The 17,162-nt window shown below is 35.3% G+C and overlaps 1 protein-coding gene across 5 annotated transcripts in view; it reads right to left on the reverse strand.

Annotated features, from left to right (window-relative positions):
* EFR3A (EFR3 homolog A) overlaps positions 1 to 16,266 on the reverse strand; it is a 58,102-nt gene extending 41,836 nt beyond the window's left edge. For 3 of the 5 annotated variants that reach the window (XM_010212415.2, XM_010212413.2, XM_010212409.2), the window contains exons 1-2: positions 16,183 to 16,266; positions 11,222 to 11,312 (exon numbers count right to left, since the gene is read on the reverse strand). In XM_010212415.2, the coding sequence (XP_010210717.2) occupies positions 11,222 to 11,234 (13 nt within the window). In that variant the 5' untranslated portion in view covers positions 11,235 to 11,312; positions 16,183 to 16,266. Of the gene's footprint in view, positions 1 to 2,055; positions 2,247 to 11,221; positions 11,313 to 16,182 lie in introns of those variants that run through there. The other 2 variants (XM_010212411.2, XM_010212412.2) reach the window with 2 other exon arrangements.
* Between the last annotated feature and the right edge of the window lie 896 nt (positions 16,267 to 17,162).

Raw genomic sequence — 17,162 nt, forward strand, 5'->3', positions numbered from 1 at the left:
ACTGAGAATTTCTGTATGAAATAGTACTTGGTCACTACTGTGAAACTCTTCATACGACTTCATCTCTATTGACACCTCCTAGTACTCACTGAAGTCTAACCAGTGTAAACTCTCACATACACAGAAAAAATTGCAGCCACTAAGTGACTAATATCAGGCTATTTCACATGCTACTGGAAAATACGGGTAAGACCAAAATAAATTATGTTAAAAAAATACTCACTTTACAAGTAATTCATAGTTGCATGAATGTATTTTATATAAGTTAGTATTTTGTAATATTTGAAGATAAAATAAACAAGAAAGTGAAAGAAGGCACTACTCTAAGTAGGGTCTAGCATATCACTCAGTACTAGAGAATAAAAGGCATTAAAATGCATCAAAGCAAGACATTTTTCCAAGTCACACAGCTCTGCAGTTGGCTCAACATTCTTTGTGTTTGTATTTTTCTACCTGCCTCTTCTACATTTTATACTAGTATCAGTCCGGAGGAAACGGTATATTTTACTGCTATTATTTATAACAAAATACTCTTATAGCAACTTCAGTAGAATATTTTGCTTCAGCTACCTAAAATATAACAAGAACACACACACAAAGAAACTGTAACATATTACATGGAACACAGGCATTTAAAAAAATGGTTTAGAGTTAGTTTCTCCCCTTTTAAGGGACAGCAGAGAAAAAGAACTAAAATTTAAGTCTTAGAATTGTGGTTTAGAACACAGGAAATTATGTAAATTGAACATCAAATGGAATCAGTGGATACAGACACTCATTTGAGAAGGATGAAATATTAGGTTACAGAGTAGCAACGCTGACAGCCTTACTGGATGGTTTCGGTTAACAGAAACTCAAGAGCATTGAAGTGCTGCTCTTCACATTTATACCATAGAGTGAGTTTTGAGCTCCCGGCAAAAACCAACAATAAGTTACATAAGGTTTGAAAGAATTTTCTTCTCCCTGTCGCAGGTTTTCCATTCATTTTTACACTGTCATGTTCTACAGTTATAAAAACAAAATGCAAAGCACTAAGATATGAACATAAAGTAATTTTAATTTAGAAAAAAAATTAATGTCATTAAAACAGCACATTCAAGTTTTAGAAAGCTACAATTTGAGCTATCAAAGCTTTCAACTCTGAAAGCTCTTTTGAGTAAAGGTATTTAAGCAGAACACAATTAGAAAAGTGACAGATTCTCCAAAGAATATAGAGAAAAACAGAATAATTAGTCATGACACTGATTGAGATAAAATAGCTTTTATCATTACTCTGTGTTTTGATATAACATCAAAGATTATAAAAAAATGTACAAAATACTTTAAAAATATTTCTGAATATAAAAAACCCACAGAACAACTGAGATTTAACAGTATATTAGAAATGAAATGAACCTAAGAAAATTAACTGAAATGTACAGAGCACAACACATGAACACTTTAAAAGGACAGAACTACGCAACTAAAAAAAATGATTCCTTACTTCTTGCATACAGATTTAATTCAGATAAAAAAAACTGATACAAGTAAACAGTTCATTTCACACAAATAAGCTGTTTTGTGTCTATGCAGAATATATACACTAAACTGAATAAAAATAATCTTGTTCCAGTCAAGGTTGGAACAAGACAGGTTTATCATCCCAAAATACTGTGACAATTTCCTTTCAGTGCCAGACATAATTTTCACTTTAAAGGCCTCCCTCTTGAAGATACCTCTTTATCATTATACACAAGTCTACAGAAACTTTGGTTCCAGACGCTATTGATAAAAGAAGGGAAAAGCTAACTCCTGACAGAGTTAATAAAACTTCATACTGTTATATTATGCCAAGGTAAATATTTTAAGCAATGGTTCAGTAGTTACTTTGGCAACAGTGGCATTTTCTACGTTTGCAAATACATGCTCTGTTTTATTAATCTCATAATCTGCCTTTTACATATTAAAGCTGTACATAACTTACCAACTCCAAGCACACTTTTTACACGTATTTATTCTACATATCATCAGCAAAAAATACAGCCCACGTTATCAGAAAATGGTAATTTCACCTACCCAAACACATACATGGCCTTGGTTCAAAAGCAGAATTATAGTCATAGGTTTTTTCCTGCTCAACAGTTGGAACTTGGACATACTGCCTCATCTTGGCCGCGAGCGCACTCCCCAGGTGCTCTGTCCTTTCTCAGCAACTTGCTCTCTCAAACTCGTACAGAAGGAGTTTCTTCACACGAGGGCTCTCTACTACCGTACCCTTATCTGATTAGCTCTGTGACATCTATGTGAAGCCAAACACGTGAAAAACTTCAGTATCAAATTCCATTAATGAGGCCAGGCACAAGAAAAGAGAGAAAAGACAAAAGTTGTACTGAATCACCACAGTGCGATCCACAACGCAGCACGATGCAGTTTCGTTATTTCGCCTTCCCCGGAGCAGACAGCTCAATGCTTTTGTCAATTACAGAGATCAGTACAGAGAAACTAGAGGAATGCACGTTCATCCAGTTGCCGTGTATCTTGTAAAAAGGCAAAAATATTAGCAAAACATGTTCACCTGATCTTATCCAACTGAATGCCCAGGAGCAACAATTATTTTGAATTGCTGACTATAATAACTTTTTAAATAGAAGAGTTTAACTTTAAAATCAGATAGTTACTGTACAGAATTACACAGATTAATTTCATTAACACTATCTTTAGTAATACCTCAGAATTCAAGAAGCCGGTATTACATCAATTTGGATAAAATGAATGGGAAATTCTTATATAAGCATTTCATACAATTTGAAATATATACGCCTCTATGTTTAACAGAAGTACAAATAACTTTCAATACTAAAATAATGTTCCCACTGCACTTCTAGTTTTAAAAGACAGGTAATAAACTGTCTGCACAAAAGTTTACTAGATGCATGTAAACTCAGAAAAAAAAAGTTACATAGAAATTCTCGTCATGTATTTTATTAAAGAAACCCTATGATGCAAGATGGAAGAATATACGTTCTGAAAAAACTTTATTTCAAAAGAGCTAAGCTAATATTACTGCTGCAGCTCATTTGCATGAAATTACAATCAATGAAAAAAAAAAACAAACAAAAAATATTTAAACTGTCTTTAAACCATGCCATTATCTTTATAAAAAAGGATAATGCACAAACCCAGAAACTGATTTTAAAGCTGCCTAATTATTTTATCAAATATATATATACACACATATAGAGAGACTGTGCTATTCTGTCAGTTTCTTCCAGACCTCTTTCTAACACTACTTAATACCACTGTTTCTGCTCTGCAAACAGCAGACAACAGTATTAGACTATCTGAAAAAAGATACTATTCACTTACTGAAAAACTTCATTATGTTCCAAAGCTTGATACAATCATCCATATCCTTATATTCTATTTCTCAAGATTAAAAAAGCCTCTCCATTTTTTTCAAAATCTATTCTAATTAACAAAATCCAGTTTATGTCTACTGATTAATCTGTATTTTATTATCAATATAAACTGAGCACTATGAAGATTTTATCTGTATGATCAATGTCCTTCAATATAAGTATGTAAAAATAGTTACCTATGCATTAAACTTATTTTCTCTTATCTAAGAAATGCAAATAAAAATTGACAATACCTAGAGAAAAGTGCATAAAATATTACTGCCACCACTACACTAGCTATATCTGGCTAGTTTTGAACTGTTAATATTAGTTGACGCGTATAATCGACTATTTTCAAGGACATTCCCTTTCTATTAAAAGAGAAATTATTCTGACCAAAAAAAGGTTAAAAATATTCTCCAACCTGCTATAAAAAGACCCACAGCTGTACAGATGTGCTAATCATCCCTTGCAATGTCCCCCTGACGCACTCTCAGAGGGAACAGAAGACTCCCCATCCAGACGTCCCATCCTCCAAAATAAGCTTTTCCCATACTTTTCTCTTCCCTAGTTCTATCTGATTTCTGAAGAGCTTGTTTCTAGCCTTTCTCCACTTAAAATATATATATATATATATATATATATCCAATTTCTGTCCCAAAAGTATAATCTTGATGTCAACTCCTGAAAAATATCTCGGTCAACAGCAAACATTGAAAATTTCATCCATTAACTAGGTTTAGCAATTGCACGTTTCCCTTTGAAAATTATTTGGTGCTCACAGTTAATGAAACAGAAGAAAATAATTATCCCCCTGAAATTTATTTTTGGCAGTAACATGCTGAAATATTTAGTTAATTCCTGCTTGATTTCAGGATCTGTGCTTCCACATTCAAAACAATGTTAAAAGAGATAAAACAGGCTACAGCAAGAAGTATGTACAAATAATTAGCATACAGTGTTTTGTGAAAACTATGAATGACAAGGCACAAAACTATCAGTAAGGGGAACAAAAGAAAAGAAAAAATAACCTAGCCACGAAAACCTTACCACTAACCTTCTTCAATAGGTATTCATTTCAGAAACACTAGCAATTAAAACAAATCCCCAGAGAAGATATCGTCTTTGGGATAGTGCCTTTTAAAGGCTTCTAATCCATTAGAAAGCAGGATTCCATTACGTCAAGTTCTCCGGTTGCTTTATTTTTCACAAGTCCCACTGCCTGCAGTGTTTCCATGTTGCCTCTTCTTCTTTCCTCCTATCTTTGTTCTTATTCTCATATGGGAACTTCTTTTACCTGCTCGGTTCTGTTCTTTTGCACGGCTTCTCCTTTGCCACCCTGAGTACCAGAGCTCCCTATTTTTAACACGTTATTAAGAAAATCTAAAAATAACCTGGTTCTAGTGAGAGAAGCTCTCCGACACATTATACGTATCACTTTAGTTCTTTTGTCCTTACTTATCAGCACATTATGTTTGCCCTAACAAGGTCATTTACTTCTATGGCTAAAAGGAACACACTCACAAAAAGAAGATATATCAATACGCCTTACATTAAGATCCCTAACTTCCCTTTTCAAGGAAGATTCAAAATATTAAAAATGAAGATTTTTATGTTGCATTTTTTCCCCAAGTTTACCAAATGTTTCAGTTAAGAAATAGCTTACGTTTTGTGCCTCAAAAGCTATTATATTTGAAAACCAGCTTCCTTTACAGTGTCATGTTTTAAAAGCTCTATGTTAATACCAATTTTGCAGTCCTTAGGCACTACATGCCTTCTTCATTTATATGTTCAGTCCTAAGTACTGCACAGTCCTTCCCTCCCACCACCAGCTGTAGCTATGATACCAAGTCTTAGCTCTTGTCCAGTCACCAGCACAGCTCCCCTTAAAACAAACAAACAAACAAACAAACACTCTCACATTAGCTCAATCCTTTAAGGTCACCCCTATTTACTTTAACACTATTTCCCTTGCATATTCAGGTCATATCCACAGCATCAGCAAACATACAGGGACAGCTCAGAGAAATATGAGTAGTTCAGCCTGGAGAAGAGAAGGCTGAGAGGGGATCTGATCAGTGTCTGTAAGCACCTCAAGGGACACAGTGAGGAGGATGGTGCTGGCCTCTTTTCAGTGGTGGCCACCAACAGAACTAGAGGAAATGGCCACAAACTGAAGCACCAAAAGTTCCACAGGAACTTAAGGATTTTTTTTTTTTTAAACAGTGAGGGTGACAGAGCACTGGAACAGGCTGCCCAGAGAGGTTGTGGAGTCTCCTTCTCTGGAGATCTTCAAAACCTGCTTGGATGCCACCCTGTGCCACATGCTCTAGGTGACCCTGCGTGTGCAGGGGGATTGGACTAGATGATCTCTGGAGGTCCCTTCCAACCTTGAGTATTCTATGATTCTATGATTCATTCTATGAAAATAAATTACACTTGCTATTCCAAGGACCTTAAAAATAAATCTCACATTGGGTAAGCCTCAAATCGATCTATAAAAGGTTTTTAAAGGTGTAAATATATACACACATAGGGTTACAACTATTTACCTATTGTCAAGGGACCTTTGCATAAAAATTCATCAACAAGCCTGCATATCATTTCTTTTTATGTATCTTGAGTCCCAGGGTCAGTACAGGACAATCCAGAGGAGGATCTGCCCTTCCAGCATCCCCACTCCTGCTCCAGGAAGGGACACCTGGAAAGGCAAATTCAGGTAAGTGGGTGATCCCTCCCCAAAACAGCCAGCAGTGAGTGACAACCCTCTGTGGCGCTGGCATGAAGCTCTGCAACCCAGGATAAGAATAAATATTGACTTTATGTACTGAGCCAAGAGGCTTTCGGGGGATTTGGGACATTTACTTCTGAGCTGAGGGAACCATATGATCTGCTAAAAGACTCTTAAAAGAGTAAGGAAGGTTCCTTCTATGTAATAGAGTAATAGGATAGAAACCTTCTCACCCAGTCCCTGCCTTTTGTGTCCTGTCCGGTCCCAGAGACTCAAGCGAGGTGTGTATGGAATGTGCCATGGTAATGAAGCCCTCCATGCTTGGGCACCAAGGACATGGTGCGGGCTCCCTTCTGCTCACAGGCTAACACTGTGTTGACCATGTCATGGAGATGGGATGTCATGGAAAGACAGTCGGATCTAGTCTACCCCTCTATGTTCCCTTGCTGCTTTTCCATGTGGGCACCAATGATGCAGCAAAGGGCTGCTCTGAAAGCATCACGCGTGGTTATAGAGTTCTGCAGGCTGTCAGCGGTACAGGGGTCTGGTTTTTCTCCTCGATGCTGCTAGTGAAGGGGAAGGACAGGAGCACAAATAGACAGCTACTGAGAGTTAACAAGCAACCACGCAGCTGGTGTTGACAACAGGGTTCCGGTTTCTATGACCATGGGGCCCTGACTGGAGATTGATGTCTGCTTGGGAGGGATGGGATCCACATCACCAAATGGAGCATAGGTGTCTGTCAACCTGGCAAGAAAGACCATAAACCAGGAAAGACATAAAAGAGGGAAAGTTACAGAGATCACGCACTTAGAAAAACAGAGGATACTTCTGATTTTGGCATGAAGGCAAGCAAGTGCCTACATAATGCGTGTAGATATTCAAAAGCCAATGGGATAGGCCTAGACAACGCACTTTAGGTGACCTTTCTTGAGCACAGCAGGCTGGGCTAGATAATGCCCAGAGGTCCCTTCCAACTCAACCACTCCGAGGTGGTCTAATCTATGTGCAAAGCCAAACATCTTGCATTGATACGACAAATACATGGACTTCCCCTTGAATGTGGCTGATAAAATTAACATCATTCCTGCAGTAATGGCCGCAAGTCTGAAATACAGAAAGATTACATACAGATTACATCTCTTAAAACACAAAGCACCACCCAAACATCATGAGTGATCCTGCCTCCCCTTTAAAAGGGGTCAGAAGCCCTTCAATCCAAGACCAGAGTCACAGAAGCAACTGAAGACTCCTGACACCTGGGAACACTGCCAAAATGCTTATAGACCTACCGTGCTGGTCAATCAAAGCCTGCACAACAGAGTAGTAGCTTTTGCCATTTTGGAAACTCTAGCATTCCCATGACAAGCAACAGAGTGAACAGTGCCAAAACAACCTCCTTGTGGGAGCCCTAAAGGCCAACAGCAGACAATTCTGTCAGCACTAGGCACTTGCACTATTTGAAGACAGTGCAACGGATGGCATTAGGAGACTGATCATTTGCTCTAGAGAAAATATGGTGACTTCAAATCAGTTAGCAACCAGTCACCAAGTGTCCATGTTTGCAAGACCTCTTAGGGTAATAACTACCTGAAGTTTCATGCATGAGAAATCTAAAGTAGAGGGCTGTCAAGACGTTCATGACTTCTGCTCATTTTTTCAAGTTCAAGACATTGCAGCTTCATGATATCAAACTTGTTTCCTTGACCCAGAACCAAACAAAGGGAAGATCAGCTACAGGGGCAAGAAGTTCCCCCTGCTCTCACTCAAGAGGAGCTTTGTCCAAAACACAAACAAGTAGAAGTTCATGCAACACGATTTTAATATATATACACTTTTTAAATACAGACATTAAAGATACACGTTACACTAAAGTTATTCTAGATTTATCTTAACTATAGAATATCCTCGTGATTTGCTAATCTTTTCCATTCATCTTAGAAAGTCTACCCAGTTTGGAGTCAAATTTCCCAGAATAACTGGAAAGCAGTTCTTAGGTGGTTCTGAATGGTCTTATGTTCTCCAAAACTGAGTATATCTAGAAGTAGAACATATGCCTTGAAGCATATGGCTGCATTTGGAACGATATATCACAGCTAATGAATAAACAGCTCTGTCATTATGATATTCCTGATCAGTCATGGCTATAAAGTATGTACAGGCAGATTCCTCTGCTCTTCCTCTTCAGTACCTAATGATGCCAGTTTGCTCTGACCAGGCTGAACTGTTCAGTCTAGAAGACTGACAGATGTATAATTACAGACAAAGAAGCAGTTATATACACACACACACACACACACACATTTTGTTAATCATGAGGTCCCTCATTAGCTTTCTGAGGAAACCAGACAGAACTTAATGCATACACAGACTCATTGTCTTCTACAGCAATTCAGATTCTTACCCACAAATAACCACTACTCCTCACTGTTCACAAGACCAACTTCAAATTCAATTTTCAGCGTTCTGGTAGTTCTGAAGAACTCATGCCTGAAGCAACATTCGTGCTGACTTCAAAAGCAATGGTTTACAAATCCAACAACAACAACAACAACAACAACAACAACAAAAAGCATATGGAAAGCATTGGGTCCAGCTTGGTAAGAAAGTACCAAGCTTTTTGGAAATAAATTTTCATGTAATTTCAATAATGTCAGACAGTTTTTAATGAAATAACTGTTCATATCTCTTAACACATGAAGTGTACAAATTGTTTGTTAGCTTCTTAAAGTCCCTTCCCAAGCATGAAATAGTTAGGTTCTAGTCTGTTAGAAGTAGGAGAATTTGTTTTAACCACAGAAGTCAGGGCAGAGTACTGATGTAGCACAGTGACACAGTTGGTTTGAAGTTCCTGGTTACAGGCTACCACAGGCATTCTCAAAACACTGTTAGAGACTTTAGAAGTCTTTAACACTGTTAAAGACTTTAGAAGCTCATTTCCATAGAAAGCACAGAAACAAAGCATTTAAACATGTCCAAGTATAATTTAGACATAGTTGTGTCCCCACCTCCCACCCCACTCCCCCAAAAATAGGATCTTTAACAGGTTTTATGCTGGGCATCAAGAGAAAGATTAAGTTACAGAGTTATCAATTATTTTAAAAAATCTTGAGCCCTAAAATTGCGCTCAGATTTTATACGGTTATACAAAAACATGTCATAGTCCTACGAGCTTTGCAAAATCCGTAAGTTGGCTTCAGTGATAAAGCAATCATTGTTTCAAACTTTATCCACAGATGATCTAAATAGAAAAATCTATCAGCATTAATACAGCGATAAACCCCCACTACAAGAAAAAAAAGTTACGCAAAATTGCTTAAAATCCAATTCCTCCATTTCTTATAATACTGCACATTGTAAACTTTAGCTTCAATTCACAGCAACTGCTAAAAATGCAGAGATACAAACTTTGAATACCATTATTTATACATCACAAAGTTAGAGAAATGAACAGCCATAGGATATAGATTTAATTTGTCCACAGCAAAATAAATCTAGGTTTGACCTAGAGGTGAACCTTCGATGGAGGAAATAATTAACTTTTTTCTTCCACAGTACCAGAGACACAAGCTATCAAAAGTTGGGCTGTTGCTCCTACAGATTTGATAAAATACCAGTTCAACACTTTTTCAATTTTCCCATTCAGTGGACAAATTATTTTTGTTAGTTTTGCAGTAAGGACAAAGCACACAGGAAAAAAAGGTTTTGCAACAACAGACCTGACTCAGTCTGGAGACAATTCTCCTACCTGCCATTTCATTCATTCAAAATTATTTTGAGTTAATACTGCTGGGAACTCTTGCCCTGTGGGCAGGGAGACTGAAATGTTCTGGTGTGCAGAAAATTCAATCTAGTGATTGCTGGAGTAGAGCGAAAAAAAGGGTCACCATATCTTTCCTGACTCATATCTATAAAGAAATTACAACATTTAAAATAACTGACACAAGAAGATGGAAATTTGATTGTGTTTAGAAGCTATAATGCTCCTTATTTTAATTCTTTGTTTTGGTATAAAACCTTTAAAAAAAGCTGAATTTAAAAAAGAGCTGAAACAAACATGTATTTTCAAATCAAATATTTACCTTTTCTCATATAATTGTCATGGATTTTGCTAGTGAACAACATTCCAAAGCAGAAATTACTCTTCTATGATCCTTACTTAGAAAAATTTTAAAGAATTCGGCGCTCTTAAAAACAAACTACCAATAGTTTTTACTTTTTGAGCTGCTATTTCCACATAGAAATTACCACAGGCTAGAGAGCTAACTCTTGAGACATGCCTTTTGCTGTGAAGTAAAAACATACCAGTCCGATTACTGCAATATTCACTCCACACAAATATAAGTTTACTTAAGCTTCTGATCAACAGAAGTCTCTCATAAATAGATTTAACTAATATGTTTTCATGTACTGCAATTAAGCAAGTTAAGTTTGCTAATTTACAAAACTTTACTTGCTAGGCAAATTCTTCAACACATCCATGCAAAAAAAAAAAAAAAAATTGTATAATTGTTTGTGTACTTTTCAAATCTAAACAATAAAATACTCTCCCCATATTGAAAAAGTTTAACACATCTCTCTTTCTGGGTATCAAGAGGTTTATTAATAACTCCAGAAATATAGAGCAAAGCAGAACTCTGGCTATTTATCCAAACACCCTTAAAACAACAAAATCCTTCACAGTTCAACTTTGAACATAATCAGCTGAAATCTACACACTGTCAGATGAGGAAAAATCTCTTCTATCTACTTACCCCAATTTTCTACTCATTCCTGTCTAATTCCTGTGTGAATTTATCCTGAATGATGTGACATTCTGGAAATGAAATAGCACTCATTGAAAGCCAGGAGTCATGTAGAAAACTAACTTCTATCTCCAATAATTCATAAGACATCCAATTAAAAAAAAAAATCATTTGCATTACTTGTAGTATACAGGGGAGGGAAAGAACGTCCAAAGCATTTTTAAAATCACTGTTAACCCTAGTTGTTCCACAGAGACATGCATTAAATTACATGGTGGGAAACATACCCCCTCACAAATCAATTCTTTTAGTATCATGCATTAAAGAAATAGGCCACTTGCATGCATAATCAGCATGAACGTTCTTACCCTTTCGTCCCATGACTGAGAAATCAATAATAAACAATGCTGCCCATGAAGGTTAATCGATTGATAGGAAAACCCAGTTGCAAAGTAATTTCTGTAAATAACAACAATAGCAGTATTTCAATAAAAATGGAAATAAACTACTATGATACCTTTTAATATTCATTCAAGTATATAGTATAGTTTAGAAATACTTAGCTTAAAGGGTTAGATGGACAGATATACTTCTAACTTAACTGATTTGCTAAATAGTTGTATATTCAGATTGTGCACATATATAAATGGCATAATAAATAAATGACAACAGCTAAAAAATATACTTTTCAGATGTGGACAAGCAACAGACAAGACTGTGATTTATTTCTTGGCCTTACTGAAACAAGCTGCAAAACGAATGATTATTGCAATTTATGGGAGGAACGTTGTTCATAAAAAGTGCAATTTCTGCCAAGTGGCTCTTAACACCAGCTTTCCCAAGTAGAGTTTGCATGATGCATACACAGAGAATAACTTTCTCCATCCCCTCCAACTTTATCAAAACAGATATTAAGAAGAGTTCTTATTCTTTTCAGTATAGAAAAGACAAATATTTAAGAACGGTGTGAAATATATTTTCACATATTTTACATATTTGAAGTATTTATTGTGTATTTTTAAGTAAAAAAAAATCTATTACATAAAGTGTTGACTTTGTAACCAAAATACAATAGCTACAGATAGCTGCTTTTCTTTCACCAACTGAGATATCCACTTCCACCAACTCAGCAAATAGGAAGAATTTAGGTTAAAAGCTTCCAGTGAGACAGCTAAGGTTTCCCACTGTTTGCAATCCTCTAAAAGATGAGAGCAAAGTATCACACAGTGAATTGAAATATTCTCCCATGAAACTCTTCTTTAATAACCAAAGTACAATTTACACAGCATTAGTGTATTTATTCTAACACTCTATTCTAAATAGTCAAGAATGTTCACCAGAAAACCATATGGGCAGAGTCAGAAATGTATCTCTGACCACAATGGTATTTAAAAATTGTATTTCATAGGGAAATAAACCTTTCCTTTTCACTAACAATCTTGATATTACTTACAGTATATAGAATCAAAACTAGAACTACAAAGATAAATCATTCTGAATTTCCCTAAATTGTTGTCAGAAAAAGAACTCCAAGAAGTTAACTACCTCTTAAAATTAGTTAATAAACCACTCATGGAAGAAAACAGCATTTGAAATGCATTAAAATATGTTTAACAAGGAAGATATACTCAATAAGGATATTTTACTTAAAGTTCAGTTTTATTTAAAGGAATAGAAAACAGCTGGCAAAAGATTCTCCTATCACTCAATTATCCATCTCTTCAGTGATAAAATTTTGAAAGTAAACAGCAAAATGGTAAGAAAGAGGAGACAGTTTTGTCCTGAGTTTTGGAGTCTTACTGTGACAGAGTGCCCAGCAAACACACGGCCATTCACGCACCCCTCCAGTAACCCAGTTTCAGTACACTATTTACTCAGATTGCTTCAGCATTCTGAAGTTTACCCAAAAGACTTAGTGTGATCAAAAAATATGTCCAACAACAGAAGATTTACCGTATAATACTTATACATTAATTCAGATCAAGGGTTCTCTTTCTAACTGAAAAGTATTCTGACAAAATATTATAGGAGATTTTAATATTACTAAGTTTTGCAGCAGTATTCAATCATCATAAGAATGTAGCCAACTCGCATCTATCAGATTACTGAGACATTTACGGATTTCCTTATTTATATTTACTCTGATTTGCATGCTTGCATATGAAGGGTCTGTTCATCATTCAGTTAATATCAGTTTAGCCTAACAACTGTTATTAGTGAAACCTTGAAAATTAAAAGAAATGATTTGAGTTAAAGAATAAGAATATAAATCATTTAAATCAACATTCATTAGTATAGCCATCATAAATAAAGTATCTTATTATAGTATACCAGTGATATAGGTAAGAAAGAGCTGCAGTTTTACCAAGCATATAAAATCTGAGCGTTTTGTTTGTTTGTTTTTTAAACATCTAAGTTAACTATTTAAGTGAAGCCTAGACAATAAAGCAACTAAGTAGGTTATCTGTTTCTGGAGGAAAGTAAAGAAAAAAAGAGTGCATCCCTAAAAAACAATGCCCCAGAAGAAAACAGTCAAACAAGTGTTTTCATGAAGAAAAAAAAAAAAAAAAAAAAAAAAAAAAAAAAAAAAAAAAGCTTGGGAGAGAGGATCTGTTTAATGATAAAAGTGTAATGTAACAAATGAACTAGATCCGTACAGGTTGCTCCAACAGGAAAATAGGTAGAAGACACACTTGTGAGGAATAAAAACAGATACCATTTTCTAGAAAAGTTAGCCAATTGCAAGATCTTCCCATTTGTAGACTTTGTTATTGCTGCTGCTGTTTTGTTTTAAAAAAAAACCACTATCAGATCTTTCAATCTAAGGTTTTTTTGCATTGACATAAGTCACAGGTAAGTCAGTTAACTTTTGCTCAAATCAATTCACCCTTGCTATAATATATCAATAAAAAAAAACTTTTCAAGTGCTCATAACTTGCAACTTTCATTTCAACTTCAGATTATGCTTATAAGCATTTCTTGAAAGAGTCTCCATGTTATTTGCACATGAGAAACTATATGCAAACTCACAGCTCTAAGGAAAACAGCAAGCCTTGGCAAGCTTGCTAGAACTGCTGCAGCAGTTGTATAGCAGTCCACTACACGTCAATGCCATGTCCAAACAAAGTCAAGCACTTTTAGCATCTTAAAATTAAGATAATCACCTGAAAATTTTGTCTGTATGGACCTAATGTTACAGTAGTAAAACCCTTTGCATCCGTTCATGAAGTACTCCATACACTGCTGCCTCCTCGCATGCTCAAGCAGAATCAGTGAATAGCATTATCAGTAATAACTACATAAATCCCCCCAAGAAGAGATCAGTTCTATCCACAAATCCATAGGAAAACTAATTAAGGCCTTTTGCCCAGTCTTCTCAAAGACCAATATCTTGGCTTTCCCCAATTTTTCAAATCACCACTTTTATATCTAGACATCTCTAAACTGTTAAAAAAGAGAGGTTAAAAGATTTCAAGGAACTGCAGAGGCTCTGGGGAAAAAATGGTGGGACAAGCTATTCTACTTCAGCCCTACAGAAGTCATTCGAGCATGCTCAGAAACATTTTTGGAAAAGTCTGTCACTCCGATAGCCACCTATACATTTTACTTCAGAAGATGCTCAGTGCATCTGTGAACATGTGGGGTGCAAGAACTCCAGGGGACATGGGGGAACCACACTAATAAGTGAGCTCTCCAGATTTCAAGGACAAATAATTTGGGATTGCAAAGCAACACACTACAGTCACAGCCTGTGTTCCCCCAATATGCTCTGAAAGGAATCTCTTGGACTCTCTGAAGTAGCCTAAATTCGGAGACAGAAATCTTACACATACAAGAAAGCAAGAAATCTTGAAGTCTATCTCTGTAGACACCAATAAAAGATACAGCTGGCATCAAAGCAACATTTGCTTGCTTACTTTAATATTTAATCATACTTCTTTACATCCATTATTGTTGGAGAGGAGCAAATTAATAACATTTTTGTCCATATAAACTGCAATACATATATATGTTACCTCCCCTTCATCCATACGCTTGGAAAGCAAGTACAGTATAAATTATACCAAAGAGAAATAAATGGCCACATAGTTTTGAATGTAATATTGTAATATTTGTCATTAATGAGAAAGGCATTAAGATGCTAAATACTGATAATGACTCTCAATATACACAAAGCTGACAAAAAAATACAGAAAATATTATGATAAAAGCCTTAGGAATGCTAAAAAAATCTGCAATTTAACTGCAGCAGCAGTTTATCATATCACAGGAATTAGACAACAGTTATGCCAACAGCTTCAAATCAGAATATACAATGCAACAGGTTAATATTGGCTACTGTATTGTTTAATGAACTCATTTTACAAGAATTCCTACAAAGAGAGAGAAAAAAATCCAACTATTTAAATAAAAAAGTTTATAATAATATCTTACAATAACAGTGGTCGAAGCAATACTGCATATTAAAATGTTAAGAGTTATTAAATATCCATTTGACCATGTAACACAGTAACTAAAACTTTTGTAACACATTTTTAAGGAACCAATACCCACACCTTACCACAAATCTTAACTCACCTCAAACCCTCCCCCACAAACATCTCCTGAAGAAATGTAGTATTTTAAAGTCTTTTTACAAACCTGCAAATAAGATTCACTCAATGATTGAAGTTTACCTTTTGCAGAAACCTGTACCTTCACAATAAAGCAGACTGCTTTATTCAGAATGACACTAACAATTTTAATACAAAGACAACATAGGATTTTTTAAAAATACGTTAGAAAGCCACACACATTTAGTTGCAGCCACACACATTACTTTAATACATTTCATAACCTGAGGTGTCATAAGTGAAAAATGCTTCTCCTCGAGGTATATAAGAGCTCAATTCTTAAGAGCATCTCCCTCAAAGTCTTGTTTTATTTTACATGTTAAATATCCAAAGTCTTGTATTACATTATATTCTAAGTAGTAGTCCTATCACCTGAAAGACATATATGTGATTTTTACCAAAAATAGCATTTTGCTTAGGAATATCATTTTATGTTTGTTAAATCACATAACGAATCAACAGTTGTGCACATCTTACTGAAGAGGAGAAAGAAGACTCCACATTAGGTTCCTTTGAAAAATATACCTGAATCTTAAATTATAGAGTATTGGACAGTATTAAATTTTGTAAAATAACAGCCACATATCATCATTACGTTCTGTCAGCCCACTCCCTCCTTTATATTAAAATACATTTTTTTTGTGAGGCTAAAAATTTAACAAAATTAAATATTCCTAATTATTCTTTTAGGGAATACTTAAGATGACAATACTTACTAGCAGGCATTGTTAATAAACAATCAGTCTTCAATTTTATCAAGTACAACAATCTATAAAGAAAAAAATGTTAAGTCAAAACAATAGTTTTAGATAACTTTCATTAAAAAAATATTATCAAAAATGAACCAAAGTAACATTCTTCACCTCTAATATCACATTAAATGTTACCACAGAACTCCAGATGTCATTTTATCTGACCAAATTATATGTAGCATAATCACTACATATAATACTAATATAATTACAATCAAAGTACAATATTAATACACCTACTTTAAAAAGCAGATCTAGATTTGACTGTATGACACACAAGTGCAGTGCTTCTTACCAAAACCTTGCAGTCTCACTTTAAAGATATTCTATAAAATTTGGCTAGGATGAGAAACTCTAACCTCAATTATAGTTCCATCAGACCCAAGCAATCCTAGCACAAGAAGAAAATTTACTTTGTTTTGCTTACTGGTTCTGAGTATGTTCTTCCTCAGATGCTTGAATGTAGGATTTGAAATTAAAGGATGATTTATAAGGAGAAAACATTGATTATCATCATACTAATCCACAAGTGGCACCAAGAAAGCCAAACAGACACTAGAGCAGATGTCCTTTCCTGTCTGCCCTAAAACAACACATCTCTAACAGACCAAAATGGAAACAATCTTAGGGACCGCACTTAACTACTTTAGATTATAACAGTAATATGAGAGTATACCACTCTGCTAAGCACAAAAAAATCAGAGCTTTGCACCAAATCTCCAATCTGGTAAATACTTTTGTTCATATGAAATTAAGAAAAAAAGCTCCATGAGGGATAAAAGGATATTAACACCCACATTATCCTCTCAGCCCAATACAATCAGATCTGTATATTCAAAAATACAGATGTAGTTTCCTGCTACAGGTTATATATAGTTACATAAAAGCTAGTATACCTAGGGCTTTGTGATTTCATTTAGGAAGTCAATTCTGCCATTAAGTTA

This window comes from Tinamus guttatus, unplaced genomic scaffold (genome assembly GCF_059628265.1).
Source record: "Tinamus guttatus ecotype Peru unplaced genomic scaffold, ASM5962826v1 Tinamus_guttatus_pri_ptg000038l, whole genome shotgun sequence".
Classification (NCBI taxonomy): domain Eukaryota; kingdom Metazoa; phylum Chordata; class Aves; order Tinamiformes; family Tinamidae; genus Tinamus; species Tinamus guttatus.